This window comes from Chelonoidis abingdonii, chromosome 14 (assembly GCF_003597395.2).
Source record: "Chelonoidis abingdonii isolate Lonesome George chromosome 14, CheloAbing_2.0, whole genome shotgun sequence".
In the NCBI taxonomy this organism is placed as follows: Eukaryota; Metazoa; Chordata; order Testudines; family Testudinidae; genus Chelonoidis; species Chelonoidis abingdonii.
Window position 1 is genome coordinate 19,041,329 of NC_133782.1, and position 20,700 is coordinate 19,062,028.

The following is a 20,700-nucleotide window of genomic DNA, read 5'->3' on the forward strand; positions in this document are numbered from 1 at the left end:
AGTAGAATTACTGTGCATAAGCAAGAATTGTCTGAGATCACAACAGTTCTTGAACTGCACATTAAGGTGACAGTGCTTCCTCTTCATACAGAAATGTGTAAAGCCCATGCAAAGGAACTTGTTTCTCTTAACCAGTAAAACGCAGAAACAGTAGTAGTTTACATGCATTGTGTGGTATCAGAATCAGCAGCCTTCCCCATTAAAGAGCATTACTGTACCAATAAGAACATTCAGCCATAATGTAATGGAAAGAAGAAAACCCCTTTTTCTAGGTCTTTCCACAGAAATTTCCTGTCTGAGATGTGTCTTGCTCCTATAGTGTTTCCCCAGTGCTTGCTGGGGCTTTACCCTCTCCTGCCCATTCACCAAGAGAAGGGACCCTGTCATACCCCCATTCCACAGAGTTAAGAAATAATGCACATAAGTAATAAGGAAATCAACACACAGGAAATTTAAACTGAATAGATTATGCACTTGGAGCATGAAATATGTACTCTAGATCGTATCATGTAAATTCTTCATTGTTTGAATGGTGAAGGCTTTACCTCAAAATCTCAAGAAATGTTATTTCTATGGTTTCTTTCTCTGACTTGACATTGTGATTAAAAGGGGGATGGGAAGAAAGTCAGGAAGCCTTTTTCTCTCTCTCTTCTTTAACTCTTGCAGGGAAGGGACAATGTATGTTGCAAAGGCCCTTGGAAGTCAGCAGATATTGTTCTGGTTTTTTAGCTGATCTTCAACTGAATTACAGAAGTGGACGGGGACTCAGCAAAACCCATGACACTTAATGTGGGTTTATCTGCTTCACTAGTCACTCTTTGTTATCTACACTGTGAAGCTCTACACAGCCAAGGATTTTCTATTTAAATCCACCCCTTCTACCAACACACAAAAAACCTTTGTGGCTAGATTTCCAAAGGGAGGACATCACAGACGTTCCTTCAGAAATGCACGTGAGACAGTTCTGTTCACAAATCCTACATTTCTGCAGATTGGGTAAAAATTTCAAAATCACTTAAGTGACTGAGACCATTTTGAAAGTAGAATTTAGGCTCCTAAGTCCCATTTTCAAAAGTGATTAAATTGCTCAGGTGCTTTTGAAAATTCTACCCATCATCTCTATCTAGGAGGGCAGGGTTTCCTGAGCTGCAAATGCACTTGAGGGTTGTAATGCGATGGAAGTACATATAATTTTGTGCACACACTTTCCTTTGAAAATGTAGCCCTAAAATTTTAAGAACCATCATGTCAGAGATGTATTAATGGTGCTTCCCTTATCATATAATGCTGGATCCCTTATTATACAATTCCTGACTTCTGCTGAGTAGGGGTTTCTAAAGTATCTAATACAATCGGTTCCCATCTCTTCCGTTCCTTGCTTTATAATCGAGGGCAGTATTTTAAGTGAGTGCCGACTCTACAAATGAGAGCTGAGAAAATAAATTAGTAACAGATCTCTGCTGGCACACGCCCCCATTCTAAAATTAAAAAAACATTCCCAACAGTGGTTGTGAGCTGTGAAAGCCACGCTGGAATAATATTGTCACAGCCCACTCAGCTTCAGTTGCATTGTGCTGTGCATTATGTAAGGGGAAAGGTATTTGTGGGGGATCTGCTTTTCTCATTTACGAATGAATTGTTCTGTACACTGAAGTGTGACAACAGTAGCTATCACATTTCTGACTTAATAAAATACCATGACACTTGGTGAGACGCTACCTCATAGTCCACCAGCCGACCCGATCATGTTACTGGGTAAAACACAGAGAAGCTGGACAAGGCAAGAATGTAGACTGTGTTTTACTACTTGGTTACCAGACTAATTTTTCATTCTCACAGAATTTACTTGAGACCTTAGTGAGAGGGAAAGTAGGACAAGAATATCTGGGCAGCTGAACAGAAGATCCAGATTGTTTGAATGAAAGTCACCAATGAAGACATTTCCAAACCTTAGTTTTCACATCTGTTGGCTTTTATAAAATGATACTCTGGGATCTCATAGAGCTACATGATTACTGTGGTGCATACAGGCTATACCTGATCAGGAAATATAAGGCCTCAACTACCATACTGAGCCCCTGAGAACCGAAATTTTCTAAAGTTCTGAAATGTTTGGACCATTCTTTTATTTACGTCTGCATCCAGGTGGGGCCTGATGCAGACAAGCTAAAATAACAGGAAACAGCCTGTGCTCATGATACATCCAAATTTTACAAAAGGCTCAAGAGGTTTGGAGGAGGATCCAGACTTATTTTCTTAACCAAAATAAACCAGACCTCTGAGCATCTTGAGGGTGCACATGCCCTTACAATTGACATCATGATGTGCCCCTTAGTGTTTTCTCAGTAAGTACTATAAATATGTGGTTCTCTCAGGTAAAACAGCCAATGATCTCTCATGTATGTGTAGACCAGTTTCTCAAACTGAGGTTGCCGCTTGTGCACGTAAAGCCCCTGGTAGGCTGGGCCAGTTTATTTACCTGCCCTGTCCACAGGTCCAGCCGATCGCGGCTCCCACTGGCCACGGTTTGCTGCTCCAGGCCAATGAGGGCTGCTGGAAGCGGCGCAGGCCAAGGGACATACTGGCCATCACTTCCAGCAGCTCCTATTAGCTGGCAGTGGTGAACCGCGGCCAGTGGGAGCCGCGATCAGCCAGACCTGCGGATGGGGCAGGTAAACAAACCAGCCCGGCCCACCAGGAGCTTTCCCTGCACAAGCGACAGCCCCAGTTTGAGAAACACTGGTGTAGACTACAACAGGTGATATTTAGGATATCTTTGGTTAAACAAACAGCTATCCTTCACTGTAGCAACAGGGCCACTGAACAACACTCAGAATGCTTAGCCCCCAGGGATTGCTCCAAAAGGTAGGTGTAGTAAGAGGAGGCCCTAAGATATAAACCTTGGTATCAGAGGCCTGGTATGAGGCCTAAGGCCTGAACTAAAGTAATGGTCAAGACTTTGCTAACATAAAGCAAAGTTAAGCTGTGAGCCAGAGGCAGGCCCTGCTCACAGAAGCTGGCAAGGAAAGGGCTGATGCTGCAAGAAAGATACCGTACCCTAAAAACGGTACTGGACACTAGATTATCAGAACCTTCACATACTGCACATTCCAGCACAGATAGACAAGGAACAGGCTGACCCATCCCAATGAAAGACCAAAAGGGTAATTATGATGGGATAGAGTTGTTTTGTTTCAACCAAACATGTACAAGGTGAGAGGCTATCACCTTACTGTGTAGAGGGGTTGTAACCTTGCTATGTAAGGGGTTGCACCTCAAAACGTCAGGAGTAACTTGTTTGTACCTGTATATAAGATGCATCCCTGGGGTCGGTGTCTTTTGTCAGCCGAGGGGGCAGTGGAAAGTCCCGCCACTGACTGAGCTGAGTCCATTGTCAGGGAGCACATATGTACTGGCTAGCTGCACCTTAGCAGCACCTTGGACTACGTTTGCCGGGGAGCTGGAGACTGTGTTTCTCTTCGACAATAAACCTGGCCAACGTGCCTTTGTACCTTACTAGACTCTGTGGTCATTGGGGGTTCTCTTCGGGTCTGCTGTGTCAGCTATCTTCGAAGAGCTGGAACAGCACACAGAGGGAACACACGCACGCAGCTGAATGATATTAACATTGAACAGAGCAGAGCACCACACTGGTAGCATCTGACGAAAGTAGGTTTATAAACACTGTACTAATCTCTCTGACACTTGCATGTTTTTCTGTTTTGCTTGTCTAGACTGCCCACCAAACACATGTGTAAGAGAGAGATGCAAATCTTTCTAGAGATGCATAGGGAGCCAGCAGGGTCTAGTGAAATAAGCATGGAACTTGAAGCCGAAGACACCCGAGTTCTAATTCTGCTCCTGCCTTGTTATATTGCCTTGAACAAGTTATTTATCCTCTCTGCTCTTCCATCTAATAAAATGGAGGATGGATAATACTTGCCTCTCAGTGGGGGTGTGAGAATTAGTTCATGTGTTTGCAGTGTTCTGAAGAGGTAAAATGCTATATGACAGTGTTTCTCAAACTGGGGTCGCCACTTGTGTAGGGAAAGCCCCTGACGGGCCAGGCCAGTTTGTTTACCTGCCTTGTTCACAGGTCCGACCAATCGCGGCTCCCACTGGCCGTGGTTCGCTGCTCCGGGCCAATGGGGGCTGCTGGAAGCGGCGTGGACCGAGGAACATACTGGCTGCCGCTTCCAGCAGCTCCCATTGCCTGCAGCGGCTAACCGCGACCAGTGGGAGCCGCAATTGGCCGGACCTGCGGATGGGGCAGGTAAACAAACCGCCTGGCCCACCAGGGGCTTTCCCTACAGAAGCGGCAACCCCAACTTGAGAACACTGCTATTAAGAGCTGCATAGTGTATCCAGTTGGTGCAGCTATTAAATCAGGCTCCAGAAACAGCTATTGGCAGAGCCTTTGAGTAACTTCTCTCTCCAAGGGGATGGAGTTCTGGGATTTTTGTCTTTGGGACCCTCTTGATGGGTCAGTGCTTTTGATCCGCTGCCACTGTCACATGCTCAGCTCAGCCAGCAAAGTCCAAGTTCCACAGGCAAAATGCTAAGAATTCAGCTCCTCCACGGTAAAACAGTGGAAGTTCAGTGGCTCCAGACCACTTAAACTCTTGAGCTGTTTGCAGCTAATAAAAAAAATGGATGAATTATTTTTGCAGTAATATCTCCCTAAAATCTCCCTGAAAGGCCCTCTTGGCTTTGTTCATTTTTCATGTGAGAGCATTACAAAAAAAATTAGACGGCTTAGTATTTCCTTAGACAAGTTGGCAGCACATCCCCTAAGAGGACAACACTGCTGTTCCCTCCAGCTTTGTCAAAATGTTTAACTTAGAATGTCACACAATTGCATATCAGCCAAGCAGTCATTCTCATCTATGAGCAGGCTAGCTTTGGTGTGAGCAGAAGGCATCCTCCCCCAGACATCTGATTCAAACTGTGGATTAAGGGTTTAGGAAGCCGCATCCTAATCTGGTTGCAGATGATCTACACAAGTGCTAACTGGGCTGTGGAAAGTTTTCAGCCTCACTGCAATGTTTTTCTCTCATCATGCATCCTCTGGGAGTGCTTTAATAGATACTACGCTATCACCTACAGCCAGCACCCTCAGCTTCCACTGCAGCCCTGAAAACTGCAGCTTATAGCATAAACAGTTCCCATCTATTAAATGGGGATAAAGATCTTCCTGTGAGTGCCATGTCTACTTAGATTATAAACTCTTCAGGGCAGGGAAGTGTTTGTACAGTGCCTAACACAAACAAGCCTTGATCTCACTTGGAGCTCGGGGCGCTACTGTAACACAAAATACACAATAAATAGCAGGGGGTATCTTATCCTCTTCCTGCTGCTTTAACCCTCAAATTGCCAGCTTGTCTTTGCTGTCATTTTATTTACTTTTAAATAAACCTCACTTCACAGTCTTTTCTTGGTAAGGTAACCAATGAATTGGGACCTTATCAAGCATGGACACAAATATATGAACTGCATGCCATTTAAAAGAGTCATTTTATGCTGTCACAGAGATTAGTTGCCACGAAGAGCCAGTGTTCTAATAAAAATTAAATTAATCTTCTGTTGTGCCTTGTTAGTGGTTGTTAGTGCATTGACATCAGTGAAAACCTGCTGATAATGGAAATGAGTATGCAAATGACAGACACACCCAATTCTAATTCCAGGAGTGCCGTGTGTGAATTATAAAGTGGTTACTTATACAGCAGGGGTTGGCAACCTTTCAGAAGTGGTGTGCCGAGTCTTCATTTATTCACTCTAATTTAAGGTTTAGTGTTCCAGTCATACATTTTAATGTTTTTAGAAGATCTCTTTCTATAAGTCAATAATATAGAACTAAACTATTGTTGTATGTAAAGTAAATAAGGTATTTAAAATGTTTAAGAAACTTCATTTAAAATTAAATTAAAATGCAGAGCCCCTGGACCGGTGACCAGGACCCAGACAGTGTGAGTGTCACTAAAAATCAGCTTGCGTGCTGCCTTCGGCACATGTGCCATAGGTTGCCTACCCCTGTTATACAGCATGCTGCTTTAGACAGCCCTTGGAATCACAGGATTTCGCAGTCTAATTCGAACAATCTAAGCTTGGTCTTTGGGCATTTCATTTAAAGTGATCACCATCCTGGAAGAATGCCAGATTTGAAATGCAAAATTATATCTTGGGGCAAAATTTCCTTTCTAATGCCTTTGGGTTAGAGACAAGCATTTCATACACAGTGTATGGGTACTGAGCTGTAACTAAATAAAACAAAAACACACAAACAAAGACCTTCATTTGAGGGAAGCTCATAAAATGGATGTTAACCAGTGTCTAACTCACTAGCTCCTATTCCTCTTGGGCAGGCTGGATTAATGCAGGGGCTTTAGGGGCTGCAGCCCAGGGCCTCAGCCTAAGGGGGGGCCCCCACAGGCCGACGAGCCAGATGCAGCCCGCTACTCCTTTTCATCCGGCTCGTGGCAAGTCTCCACGCCCCAGGCTGGACACTGGTCCCCAAGCCTCAGTGCCCCCGCCCGGGGCTGGCGCCACAAGCACTGGCTCACGGATGTGCTCCTCCAGCCCCATGGTGAGGGGCATTCAGGGAATCCCTGCGTGCTGCTCCCGCCCCCAGCGCCGGCTCTGCAGCTCCTATTGGCCACGTACTGCGGCCAATGGGAGGTGTGCGAGCGGCGCCTGTGGGCACAGGCAGCGTGCAGCTTGCAAATCAGCTTGGCCCCTCTGCCTTGGGGCCAGACATGCTGGCCACTTCAGGGAGCAGAGCAGCGCAGAGCTAGGGTAGGCAGGGATCCTGACCAGGAGCCATCTGAGGTAAGTGCCTCCTGGCTGGAGCCTACGCCCCGCACACCCTCCTGCATCTCAACCCCCTACCCCAGCCCAAATCCCCCTGCTGGACCCAAACTCCCTCCCAGACCCCGCACTCTAACCCCCTGCCGCAGCCCCGAACCCACTCCAAACCCCCAGGGGCCCCACAAAATCTAATAGCCCTGGGCCCACAGGAGAGTTAATCCGGCCCTGCTTCTGGGAAACCACTAGTAAACTAGTAAAAAGGCCTTGTACAGATCAATCAGAAACCTCTTGAAGTCACATGGGGTAACTCTAATGACAAACTGGCATCCACCCACTGGGCAGAGGCCTGGTTTACTGCTACTGCCAATCTCCTGTTCAGCTGCAGATGGTAGAACCTTCAGAGCTTGGAGCACTCCAGCCTCCATGTCTGAATGTGTGAGAATAGACTCAACTGCTATAGCAGCATATGATGTGTGCAATTGTTTGGAAGGTGAGCACAGCAGCAGCATTTGGAGGCTCAGTACTCAGCCTGAACTGTTAGTTCAATATAATGCTAGGCAGGAAGGTTGTAGACGGAGGGGACCTTCGTGCAAGGGGATAATGGGAGACAAGGAATGTACCCAGCATCAAAAAAGCCTGGAGCGGCTATTACAGGTATATTCACCAATAGCTGGGAACCACTGTTCTAACAAACTCACCTTGCCAAGAAAGAGGATGGGGTGAGTGTATACAGCACACTAGTCTGAATTCTCTCTCTGTGATCTGATAATATCTGTGGTTCCAGTACAACATCCGTATGCAAGTCCTGCAGCTGACTGCAGGGAAAATAGGCCAGTCAGAAGCTTTGCTGTGCCATTGCCTTCCTGGAAATAAATAGATGTTCTTTGTGGACATTGTACTACCACTAATGTTTTAAACTCCCTCAGTTTCTTCATTTGCCTTAGGCCTGGCTCAAATAAATGGTTGGTTTCAGTTCCTCTGGCCTTTTTCAGCTGTGCAGAAATGAAGGCAGCTGTGCTTAAAACGACTGGCCTGAACACAAGTTCTCTTGCTCTGGGGTTTAACAGTATCAGACATCATATTCACCTCCCTGCAGTTTTCTTGTTCCTAATACAAGCTTCTCTTCTGTATATGCTTGAAAGCAGGGCAGTTCCACAGGCAGTTTCAGCATTGTACCACAGTCTGGATTTAGCTTACTGAGCCCTGCTCAGGTCACCATTATGCCACTTGATGGTGCTGCTGTATACTGTAATCTCAGTAGATCTAAAACTGAGTCAGTCTCTATCCTTGTTTTTCTGCTTGTCTCTTTTTTTTAAATAGAATATTGTTCATTGTATCTCTTTCAAGCCCAACAGTTGGTGCCCATACAATCCTCAGCTATCACTCTGCGAATACTCTGGCCTGAAAGTCATTAATTTATCATCTAAGATGCAGAAGCAGCATGGCTAGTGAATAAAGATAGTTGAAATTTGTGTGTTGCTTTCTTGAGGGGGGACAGGAGTAGGGCAAGGCAAACGTTTTTGTGGAAAGTTTTCATTTCTTCTGAACATTTCAGTTTTTCAGTGAAAAGTCTAATGCTCCCTCTTTTCCCCCCAAAACTGAGGATGTTTTCATTTAGACAACTGGGAAAATTCTGCAAAAAAGTTATGGGAAGAAAATAAAATTTAATGGAAAACATCTACTGCTTTCCAACCAGCTGTACTACAGATATTTGTTGACAACAATCTTCAAAGTTGTCTGATAAGCCTGTCTCTCACCTCAAATCCTCTTTGGGTAATTAAGGTTAGCTGGGGGTAACTGTTCTCAGAACTGGGTTCTGAACAATTCATGTCCTGCAGTCAGACCTTCTCTGCTGAAGGCTCTTGTACTGCTATTCACTCCCACTGACAGGTCCATCAAAGCCATGATGCAGGACCCATTTATTCAATTTTTTATTTTGTTGTTCTTGTGTGTTACATTTCTGAAATAAAGCGGTCAGACTGACAAGTGCTATAGAAATCAGTAAAATCATTTTTTTTTCACCAGTACACCTATATCCCATACTCACACAACTTTTCTATGGATGTGCCAAACTGGCTCAGATAACATAAAATTACCCCACAAGCCCAAGAATCAAGCTGAAGGTTTTTAACAGCACAGGTTTGCTGCTCCAGTGGGCTTGGACTGTTTGGAGAGGGAAGCAGCTGGAGTCTTTGTGAATTTCTTCATACCAAATCGGACCTATTTGAGGTTTATGCATCAGCATGTATAGTGACAAAAAGAACCACAGAATACTTCCCTCTTTGTGAATTTAACCTGGAACCAGCAGGTTGTGACTAATGTGGACAAACTTAACGGTGACAGAACAGTACTCCAGGGAATGGTTTTACTTAGGCCTGGTCTACACTGAAAAGTTATATTGACATAGCTATATCAATCAGGGGCGTGAAAAAGCACACACTCCTGACCAAGGTAGCTATGCCACTATAACCTCCTGTGTAGACACAACTATGTTGATGGGAGTGGAGTTCTGTCAACACAATTAACTTCTTTCAGGGAGGTGGTGTTCCTATGCCCTTCTGTTGGTGTAGGCTGCGTCTACGCTACAGGGCTATGCCAGCATAGCTATGGTGGTATCGTCTCCATAGTGTAGACGTAATCTTAACACTTACATAGTCCTCTCCACCTTCACAGGGGCTATGAAGATATTAATTAATTACTCACAGTAACTATCTGAGGTAGAAGGGTGCTGTCATCATCATCATCTCCATTTATAGATGGGAAAACTGAGGCAGAGAGAGGCAGAGACTTATCCACTAGGTCACACAGTGCGTCAGGTCTTGCAAGGACTACAGACTAATTCTTCATTAAGGCACCAGAAGCTAAGACTGAAAATCTCAAATCCTGGGTCACTTTAAATAAACCTTCTTCCAGTAGTTATAGGTGAATTTAAGAATTTTTCACCTGCTAAGACCTGAGCTAAGGATTCTGTTCTGCTTGCAGCAGCTGAAATCCTCAACTGACATTTGTAACTGTGGAGGCAGTGACACTCCTCACCCTGCTCTGAAGTGCTTGGTAAACCATCATCTGAATTCAGGTCTTGAAAGATAAGTAAAACAAGGGGGAAAATGTTCTAAAAAATGTAATGATGTGCAAGTTTTAATCTTACATAGCTGTGGTACAGGTCTAGTGCAATGAGCATGCTGCTGCTGCAGTGTAAGCTTGGACAAATCACTTCCCCCTGCCTCAGTTTCCACACATGTGAAATGGAGTTAACACCATCTACCCACCTCAGATGAAGAGTGTTGGGTATGTGCTAAATATTATCACTTTTAATTTAGTGCCTTAAATAGTTTCTTCCTCTTTTTCTCCATGAAAGATTTTCACTTCACACTTTATGTATCCCATCACTAAACACTTCTTTGGAAAGCTGGGAGAGGAAGGAAATGTCAGTTCAGGTGCTACAGACCATTTGTCTTAAAAGGGAAATGAAAATTCTTAGCAAGTGAAGTCCCAATTTCTATAGAGAGCAGTACTAGGAAAGTTTTAACTCCTTGTAACCCACATAGCAATTCAGTACAGCTGAGAAGTGAAGGACAAAGGAATTAGAAGCCCTCATGGGGCCCATTTCAGGCAGGCTCTGGAACAGTTAAAGTCTTACTTTTCCAAATGAATACACAGACTCAGGAGGGATCTCTGCCTATGGGATGCAGGCACAGAACTGATGTCTTTTCCCCTAGACCATTCCAAACAATTTCCTGAGTGTATTGTCCCCAAAGCACCTGAAGAGAATTCTAACTCATTCCTCTCAAAGAAATGTTGTCCAGCCTTAGAAAACCCTGGACAAAATTATCATGAAACTCATTTAGACCCATTCCTTGTGATGGGATGGTTACAAGCTCAAAAAGCTTTTCATCAACACTCCATAGCTAGTTGCCCAGCTGTACATATGCTGTCTTTCCTTGAGCTTCAGCACATGTTCTAAATGGCCTTTGGTGTGTTTTACATCAGTGATGGTATATTTTTACCTAATGCTTCATCATCAGAGCTGGCATTTCCTCAGTTGGGGAAGACTTTCTGGCGTTAGTGCAAAGAGGCACACATGCTCTCATTCGTGCCATGAGTTTGACAGTCAGGAGCTCTTCATTTTACCTTGTGTGTGCGCAGAATACAGCTTGTAGAGGAACAGAGACCATTTCAACAGCTTTTGTACTGGCTCAGAACTAACTGTAAACCTGCCCCCATAAGATCTGCGCTAATTTAGTTAATGAAATTATTAAATAGCAAATTTCAGAAGGACAAACAACATTGTCCTCATTATTACATTTAGTAAAACTACCAACAGACATCACTGTTACTCTGTTGTTGTTTTTTTAAAGCTTTAGCAAAGCAAAGTTGTCAGAGAGATGTGCCAAGGTATGCTTCCAATGAGCCATCTCAGGCTCACTTCTTTGGGTCAGTAATGAAAGTTTCAGGACCAGAAAACCAAGGGTTTCTAAACCAGATGCAGATCATTAAATAGGAAGATGTTAAATAAAATATGCAGTTACATACCTCCAGGTCATTAAAGAACAGATGTGTATCTGCAAGGTTGAAGATCATTTCTTCCATCATAAGACCTATCCGCACAGAGGTGGTGGTGTCCTGTTCGAAAGAAAAAAATGTGTGTGGTCTTCAGTCATTTTAATCATCTTCTTCCCCTGATTTCTGGCTATTGGGAGTGAATCTGGGACCTGTCCTACTCGTGCAGCCAATAATGTCATTTACTTCTCAAATATATTAATCATAGGTTTTACCCTCGAATTTTACTCTGGTATATGGTTGAACTCTGTCCTTTGGTGATGCCTGCAGCTCCCTTTGAATATTAGCACCCATACGTAGCACATTTCAGATGAGGACAACAGGAAGCTTTAAAAACTTTAAGCTTCCGGGCTCACATGGGAGGTCAGTATTGCTCCTCATTTTACTTGTAAATGTGACTTATCTAAGGTCAAATAACAAGTCAGTGAACAAAACCTAGGAACTCTGACTTCCAGCTCCCCTGTTCTAACCATATGGTCAGACTCCTTTCTCTGCAGGGCATATTCACATCATTCAATCAATAAAATGTCTTCACTGCACAGTTAACCTGGGTGATTGGCACCTGAGTTAGGCTAGCCTGGATGTGAGCATCCCCACAGCAAAGCCATACTTGTATCACTATGTCCTCATTGTTTCTACGTTTACTCATGTGTGTCTGGGGGTATATCCCATGGTTCTTTGCTCTAAGATTCTTTTCCACCTCAATTGTGTGGGAGAACTTGTTTGTACTTTGCAGGAATTGTGGGAAGGACACTGGAGGACTTTCTGCACTTGAGTGATTTAGCCTGCATCCTCACTACAAAGTGGGTGGGTTCTAGCCTCAGTTAAAGTGTAGCCTGGGTTTTAACTCACACCTCCGGCCAGGTCAAGGCACTGCCAAACCTGAGTAAAAGGTTTGTATGTGTGTGAACAGGGAAAAAGAAGGGAAGGGGAGGGGGGGAGCTAAAACATGGTAAAAGCCAAGGTTAACTCTGAAGTGAAGTTCTTATATCCTCAGTTCTATTCTTGAAATGCCCACCAACTGTAGTGGGGTGAACAGACTAAGGGTATGGCTACACTTGGAAATGTGCAGCGCTGGGAGTTACAGCTGTGGTCGTACAGCTGTGTAGGAACAGCTACCAGCGCTGACAGCTACCAGCGCTGCAGTGTGGCCACATTTGCAGCATTTGCAGCGCTGTTGGGAGTGGTGCATTGTGGGCAGCTATCCCAGCGTTCAAGTAGCTGCAATGTGCTTTTCAAAAGAGAGGGGTGGGGTGGAGTGTGACAGGGAGCGTGGGGGAGACAGAGAGAGTGGATTTTTGGAGCAGACACTGTGACAGCTCCCTGCCTTGCAAGTTCAAAAGAGGGGGGTGGGGTGGAGTGTGACAGGGAGCGTCGGGGAGACAGAGAGAGTGGATTTTTGGAGCAGACACTGTGTGACAGCTCCCTGCCTTGCAAATTCTGGCCATTTCCCCCACCCCTCTCTCAATCACTCTTAAATGTAAAAAGGCTTCAGACCAGATAAGCAGCTTCTCCGAGGGACTCCCTCCCCCCTGCTGTGCTGTTTGTCTCCTCAAGCAAACAGCTGTGAACATTCCAAAGCCTCGGCTCGGCTCGCTCGCTGGAGCAAAGAGCAGCTGTGTTTGGTAGCTCCGGGGAGTACCTTCCGGTTTGTTGTAGACAGGAATTCTGGGATACCTCTTAATACCCTGGAGGCCAATAACAGCGCTGGTGAGTGTCCACACCTGATGAGCAGCGCTGCATCACCAGCGCTGGATTCGCTACACCCGTAGCAGACCAGGAGTACAGCCAGCGCTGCAGCCAGGGAGTTGCAGTGCTGGCTGAGCTTTGTAAGTGTGGACACCGAGTAAGTTGCAGCGCTGTAACCCCCTCACCAGCACTGCAACTTGCAAGTGTAGCCAAGCCCTAAGTGTTTCTTTTAGGCCTCATCTATACACAACAGCTGTACTACCTTAACTATCCCAGTACAGTTAAACCCCCTAGTGCAGACACAGTTATATCAGTGTAAGTGTGCTTCCAGGTACAGTTATTCCCATACAGGAAGCATCTTTCTACCGGTATAATTGCATCCACACTACAGTCTGTACTGGTCTAACTATAAATACACATGTGTAAACCAGACTTGTTAAGCTGTGTGTTAGAAATAGCAATATGCCTCAGAGACTGCATACTCCAGTTTGACCAGCCCTTAGATGTTTGGTTTTTTTTCTGATCACTTCAAATATCAGTAGTACCACTAACAGTAATGCTAAGCTCTTGTACAGCACTTTCTTCTGCAGATCTCAAAGTGCTTTACAGAGGAAAAGCTTCCCTAGCCACAGGTCACAACACCTCCAGCTTTTACAAAACAAATTTATATCAGTGAAAATTACACACAGAGAGTTATCAAGAAGTCCACATAAATGTACATATCCCATGCCCTGATCCTGCCACCAATGAAACCAGTGGCAAAACCTCCACTGAGTTCAACTACAGCAGAACTGTGTCTCCTGTGGCACTGTTATAACCTTCATCCTCCTAGTTCCCCAACTTTGTTTGTTGTTTTCATTCATTGCATCATATCAACCCTTAGATTGTAAACTCCTAGGGGCAGGGACCACGTCTATTTTATTTCTATGCAGTGCTTTGTACAATCAGAGCACTGCATACATAAGAGTAGAATTCCTCCTGATCACACCATTCTACCACTTGGAAAACAGTAAATGTTACCAAAACAAAATTCAATGAAATAAGATAATCACTTATTTTTCTTATCATTAATTTTAAAGCAGCCTGGGAAGGAAGCTTTTCTCATCAGATAAGCAGTCCCACTGTATGGGACCTGCTCTCCACTTGTTGGGAATGTATAACTCCTGATAGCTCCTTAGTTTATTAGTTCAAAACTGACAAACGAGCAACTGACACAACCTCTTCTGTGATTTGTTGCTCCACATTGCTCCTTAGGAATCTGCTGTGACCTCAACCTAGCTCTCCACAATATTAAATACAATTCTGTCATTTTCCATGTCACAACTTCCCACATACAGACCTTCAGCCCCAAATAATTAACTTGCTGCACCAAGCCCAGTGTGAAATAATAGGAACAAACATGACATAGAAGAGTCTTAAGTGCTATTCATGTGAAAATTATTTTCTTAATCACTAAATAAATATTTCTATGACACAAAAAAATACTTTGTTGTTAATTTGGTAAACACCCTCCTAGCTCAAACAGATTTTTGCCTGATCAAGTTAAACAGCAACAGAGAGCTTGAAAAAGGAGAGTTTCCACAACAGGCTTTCATTTGTAATTCATCTTTTATTAGGTCAGGGATCTCTCATCTTTGTGTGCCTTGAGTGTACATGTGCGGTTTTCTCCCACTGAAGTTACAAGTCCTGCTAAGACAGTACAGATTTATATGTGGACTTTGGCCTAATTTTCTGCAGATTTCTGTGGAGTCATGTTATTCCATGGTGAGGTCAGTAATGAATTAGTTTGGGAGGTCTACCAGGGAACACAATGTTTGGAGGCTGAGTATGTTTCAATCAACCTTTGTGGCAGATGCTGTTGACATGGATGGTGTATCACACAGTAACCTAATTATTACGCATTCTTGGTATAGCTCTTTAATTAGAGGACAATGGCTGTGGTTTCAGCTTTATGGATGACTCATAGGGACTGCACTAAACTAAAGAAAAGCTCCATCACTCATGCTTGAACATGCTTACCACTGCCCTGGAGAGAACGGCACTTTCTCCTATTGGGTGGAAAGCAAAAATCAAAAGCTTCTCCTTGAACACTCCCGATCCACAATGTTATCATCAGAAGTCTAAAGTCACTCACCTGCAACATCTTACATTTAATTATTTGTTTATTTTATGTCAATGCAACAATTTCTCTCTGAGAATATTTATGTATGGGGATCAAGGATCAGAATAAGAGCCATGTCTATGCTGTTGATTTTGGCTACTGGAGTAGCCACCTCCATGGGAAATCCTAACACAGACTAGCAAACCTGCTGTTAGTGACCAGGATATAGGTCTCATGGATGCAGCAGGCAAGACTTGAGGATTAACACCAGAGTCAACTGCTGACAACCAAAGCCAGAGTCAGAACCAGGAATCAAAGCTGAGGGTCAGGAATGGGATCAGATACCAAGAGTCAAGCCAGAGTCACAAGTCAGAGCTAGGACTGGTAAATGATTGTCAGAAGTGAGGCATAAAGGCAGGAACTGGAGAAGAAGAAAGGATCAGGCATGGAGCAAAGGCAGGGGTAAGGAGCAGAGTAGGAATCAGGAACAGGATTGAATGCAGGCACCAGTAGGGTCCAACACAGCAGCAACAGCCAATCACCAAGTTGCTCAGACAATTTCCTGTGCCTCCCTCTGTCTTAAATAGCATGGTTGGACCAATTGGTGAAGCAGGCGATCCTCCAGTCAGGACTCCTGTGGGTAGTGCCTTGGCTGAGGCTGTAGTTCTGCTAGCTCCTTGGCCCACAGCAGGTGGTGGCCAGGATGCGGTGGCTGTCTGGGAACTCACAGGCCTGGGTTTGAGGACTGGGACATCACACCTGCTATAAGCTACGATCTGCCCCAATGCAACTTTACCTCTGCTTGAAACTGGGGTAAGATGCACTGTTGCAAATCGTGCCTTAAAAAGGGCATTGCCTGCCTGCTCTGAGTTCACATCAATGCATGTACCTAGGTTGGTACCACCAATGGTTGAAATCAGAGCAAATCATCAGCGTACATGGCGCCATCACATAGTGACACAAGTTAGAGCACGTTAATTCTCTTAAACGTACTGGTGCTTGGGAGGCTTTACTTAATATTTTGTGCGTGTCTTTTGCCTATCATAAAAACTCTATGTGAATAACACTGAACTGAATTTTATTATCATGGACTAGCACATAGGCAGTCTGATCTGGTGGTCAGGTCTAGTGGTCAGAGCAGGAGACAGGCACCTGGATCCAGAGGCAGGGGTTGGAGACAGAGTCAGGAGTCAAGCCAAGGGTCCGATCCGGAGTCAGCAGCCAGGGATGGGGGTGCAGAACCAGGGATCTGGTACAAGGCAGGAACCAGGAGTAGGCCAGGAAGCCAGGAGTCAGACAAGGTCCAATGAAGCAGCTAGGCAGGAATTCATCTAGGTCCTCAGACAACTTCTTTGCCTCCTTCTGGCTTAAATAGCGAGTCTGAGCCAATTGGAGAGGCTGCATGTCTCCTCCAATCAGGAGCTTTATGGGCAGTGCCTCTATTTTGAACTAGGATCTATCAGCCCACACTCCCTGCTGGTACAAGCTGCTGGTGATGGCTGCATCTGGGACGGGGGCGCTGGATCCTTCGTAAAAGTGGGGGGCCATGAGGCCCTGCCCCCTTCATGGCTCTGCCCTTCCTCTTCCCTCTGAGGCTCTGCCCCCAGCCCAGAAGCCAGAGCCTGGCCAGGATAACAGCTGCCCAGGCAGCTGTGGGGAGCCCCAGACCCTCCACTTGCCCTGAGTGGGAGGCCCAAGAGCCGCCCCCATCCCATGTCCCCATCTTCCATGTTCCCCCACCCAGGGTAAGTGGAGAGTTCAGGGCTCCCCACAACTGCCTAGGTTCTCTGGGTGGCTCTTACCTTGGCCCAACTCCATCTTCCAGCCTGGATAGGGGCAGAGCCTCGGGGTCCAAAGAGCAGCAGTTGGGCCCAGGTAAGAGTAACCCAGTGGGCCTGGGCCACTGTGGGGGACCCTGGACCATTCACCTGCGCTGGGGAGTGGGGACATGGGCCAGGGGCTGCTCTAGGTCAAGTGGAGGGTCCATGGCTCCCCACAGCTGTCCAGGCCCCCCAGCCAGTTCTTAGCTCGGCCTGGCTCCAGCTTCCAGCTTGTTCAGGGGGCGGGGCCTCAGGTGGAAGAGGAGGGGTAGGGGGTCAGGGCCTGTCCTGAAAAGTGGACAGACCAGGCCCTCCCATTTTCAAAAGGCCTGGTTCAAGACACACAATCCCTCAAAGTTACATCAAGGAACCTGTTTTTGAAGAAAGACGCTGCTAGGAAGGAATCAATTTTTTGTTTTAATGAAGCAATTTATTTCTTCTATATACCAAGGGCCGTTGCCTTTTAAACCTTTTTTTAGCATATCTCATTGTTCGGTATCTTTCATTTGGTTCTTTTCTTTGGGTCTGTTTGCAGCTTTACTGGTATCAATGGCCAAAGTGGAGTGGGGAATGTTTGTGCAGAGCAGTGTATGAAGTTCACTTTCTCTTAAACCAAAACAATATGTAGATTAAATTGCAGAGGAGAAAAAATCTTTCCCTTGAGATAGAGAGTGTGATAGAATGAAAATAAAATCAGAAAAAAGGGGAAGTTGTTTGGGGAAATAATTTGGCACTAATGCATAGTTCTGTATGGACACTTCCTCCACAGTGGGATTCTTTTCCAAGTCTTAAACAGCCTGACAAAGTTAAACAGGAAAATCAGCACTTCCAGTACTATTTATTATATGTGTTTGTGCCCAGAAGCACCAGCCAAGGCTGAGGTATCATTATACTAGATACTGTTTTTACATGTAGATGCATGGATTTGAATTCATCCAGAAATAAGGCCGTTCAATATCTGAAGGCAGGACAGACTCTGTCCTCCTCTCTGGGAGGACTTGACTTTCTGGAAGATCAGTTTGAACAAGTTGGAAGCACTGTCGGCTCAGTATCAAGCAGATATGTCTAGGGTAGGACACAAAATCGGTGTCCAGATACAATTATTTGAGACCCGTGTAAGCCTATGTAAATAGTTTGAAGCTGATGTCAAAACTGATATCAGCACACAAAGACAGACCTAAGGCCCACAGTAATTTGTCAGATGGAGACTTTGCTCCACAGCCAGCTTTCTCTTTGCACTTCCTTCCTACCAGGCCAGGCTGGGTACTGGACTCACTCCTGCTCTCCTTTTTTTATGTCGACTGTCATCAAGCCTAAAGAGCTGTTCCAGCAGTCAGTAATTGGCCAGGCAGAAGGGAGCGCTGGTTTTGGGAGAGCAGGTATCATAAAAGCTGCTATAGTGGCTCTGTGTTTTCTGAGGATCCCCTTAGGCTGTAGGGAGATGCTCTAGTACAGTGGTCCCCAACCTTTTTGGCTGGTGGGCGCCAGCCAAAGGACCACCGCGGCGGTGGAGCACCCGCCGAAATTCAGGAGCGACGCCTCTCGATGACGTCACTTGTCGACGGCAAATGGCGTCAGCGAGAGGCATCCCCGCTGAAATTCGGGGGCGACGCCTCTTGATGACATCACTTGTCGGCAACAAGCGTCGTCATCGAGAGGCGTCCCCGCCAAAATGCCGCTGTGGCATTTTGGCAGGTGCTGTCCCGGGAGCCAGGACGCGGGTGCATTAAGATGCCATGGCGCCCGCGGACACCATGTTGGGGACCCCTGCTCTAGTAACTGGCTTTCGGGTAGCTTTGTATCAACAGAGGAGTGCAAAGTTGCCCTAGTACTCTGGAATGCTGAGCCCTATAACTCTCAGGAATCTGTTACTTCCCCAGTGTGTTATGCTCGTGTGCACTGAGAACAATTAACCCAAATTGCTCAGTTCGAAGTGATACTTTCACTTTGCACAGGAACCCTCTGGGGAGACTGGAGCCTCGGACTCCTAGAAAATGAATCTCCTCCCATCAACCAATCCTCACACTGAAAATGAATTAAATTGGAAATACAATCCCTGAGTGTTTGTTTAGTAACATTAGAAGGGCCAAGTCCTACCTTTTTACTAATCTCTAGTTATGCTTCAGCAAAGAACAATAAGAAGGTGGGATAGAAAACAAGAAATAAACCCCTTATATATAAATGCTAGGCTATCACAATCCATCCCTGAATGTGTCACCTCACCTCAGCCATACACAGCTACTGGCCTGGCACTTCCTAATGTGGTAAAATTAAACCGCCTCACTCAATTACCTGTGAGGTTCGCTTGTGGCACTAAGAAATGATCCAGGAACCCCTAGGGACGTCAGCTACTGTGCCACCATTGGATGTAACACCTGCTCCTTCCCATGGGACTGGAGAGGCTAGCATAACGCATAAAGCAGCATCAGTTTGGAACAATCTCTTGGTGCACTGCAAAGTACAATACAAGAGCTGAAGCTGTGCCCATCTAATGCAGGAGGGAAGACCCTTGCACCCTTACCTCACCTTGCTCTCCTGCCTGGGCTGGGCACACCTGAGCACTTAGCTTGTAAAGAATAGGGAGGTTAATTACACACTCTTGCTGTCAAACACTCTGCTTCAGTATATTTCTTCATGGGCAGGAAAATCTCCAACTCCTCCTTCATGAGCAAAGTGGGCTGCCAAAAATGGAAAGACATAACTTTTTCTACAACCATTTGGACTGATAGTATTTGAACTGGTGAGTGACATTACAACTGTCTGCTTGTGATGTGCTCAGGCATCGCTGTCATTTCTAGCCAAGGAGGGCTTCAGGAACACATGCTACTACACAGTTCAAGTCAGGTGCCTGATGCTGTGAGATGCCTTGCACCACTATTCCTATTGGATTACAGGCATCCAGAACCTCCTAGGATCTGGCTCCATTGCTCTGGGGGAATTATGTTTTGTTCTCTTGCTATAAGAGCAGCCATACTGGAGAAGGCCAGTGATCTATCCAGTTTCAGGGCTAGCACAGCTTCAGAGGAAGGCAAAAAATGCTCAGTCCATCATGGTGAAGTTTCTTCTTGATCCCACTTAGTGACTGTGGTGTTATTACGACTTTAAGAGAATGAACAGACTCTTCAGGGTGTGGAAGCTGATAATCCGAGGAGGCAGTTGGTTTTAGGTTAGACTGATAGATTGACCTGTATATATGTTAACAATAGACTTTATTAGATATACAGTTAAGTTACTAACAATGACTTATTATTAAGACTAGTGGATTATTCGAATATAAAACAACACTGGTCAGCTAATGCAGGTAACTACAGAGGTTGGGGGGGTTGTTTGAAGCTATCCGGAGACCAGGACACACCACCTCAAAGCAGCATCAGACCCTGCCAGAACAACAGATGCAAAACCTGTAGATATAGCTCCACAGCTACGACGATCAACACACCCCACCACAACTCACCTTTCAAGACCCATGGGACCACATATGCTCTATCACAACGTGCGATGTACCTCATCCAGTGCTTTGAATGCCCCAATAGCAACTATGTGGCTGAAACTGGACAATCATTACGTTCTTCAATGAACTTACACAGGAAAATGATAAAAGACAAAAAACACCATATCACCTATGGGTGAACGCTTTTCACAAAGCGATCACTCTATATCTGACCTCTCAGTCCTCATCCTCAAAGGAAAACTGCCAGGGATGAAAGTAACTTAAAGGACTTGCCG

The 20,700-nt window shown here is 45.3% G+C and overlaps 1 protein-coding gene across 5 annotated transcripts in view; it reads right to left on the reverse strand.

The window, feature by feature from the left end:
- EYA2 (EYA transcriptional coactivator and phosphatase 2) overlaps positions 1-20,700 on the reverse strand; it is a 585,490-nt gene that overhangs the window by 17,342 nt on the left and 547,448 nt on the right. For all 5 annotated transcript variants that reach the window (XM_032767382.2, XM_075072277.1, XM_032767381.2 and 2 more), the window contains one exon: positions 11,338-11,427. In XM_032767382.2, the coding sequence (XP_032623273.1) occupies positions 11,338-11,427 (90 nt within the window). The remainder of the gene's footprint in view (positions 1-11,337; positions 11,428-20,700) is intronic.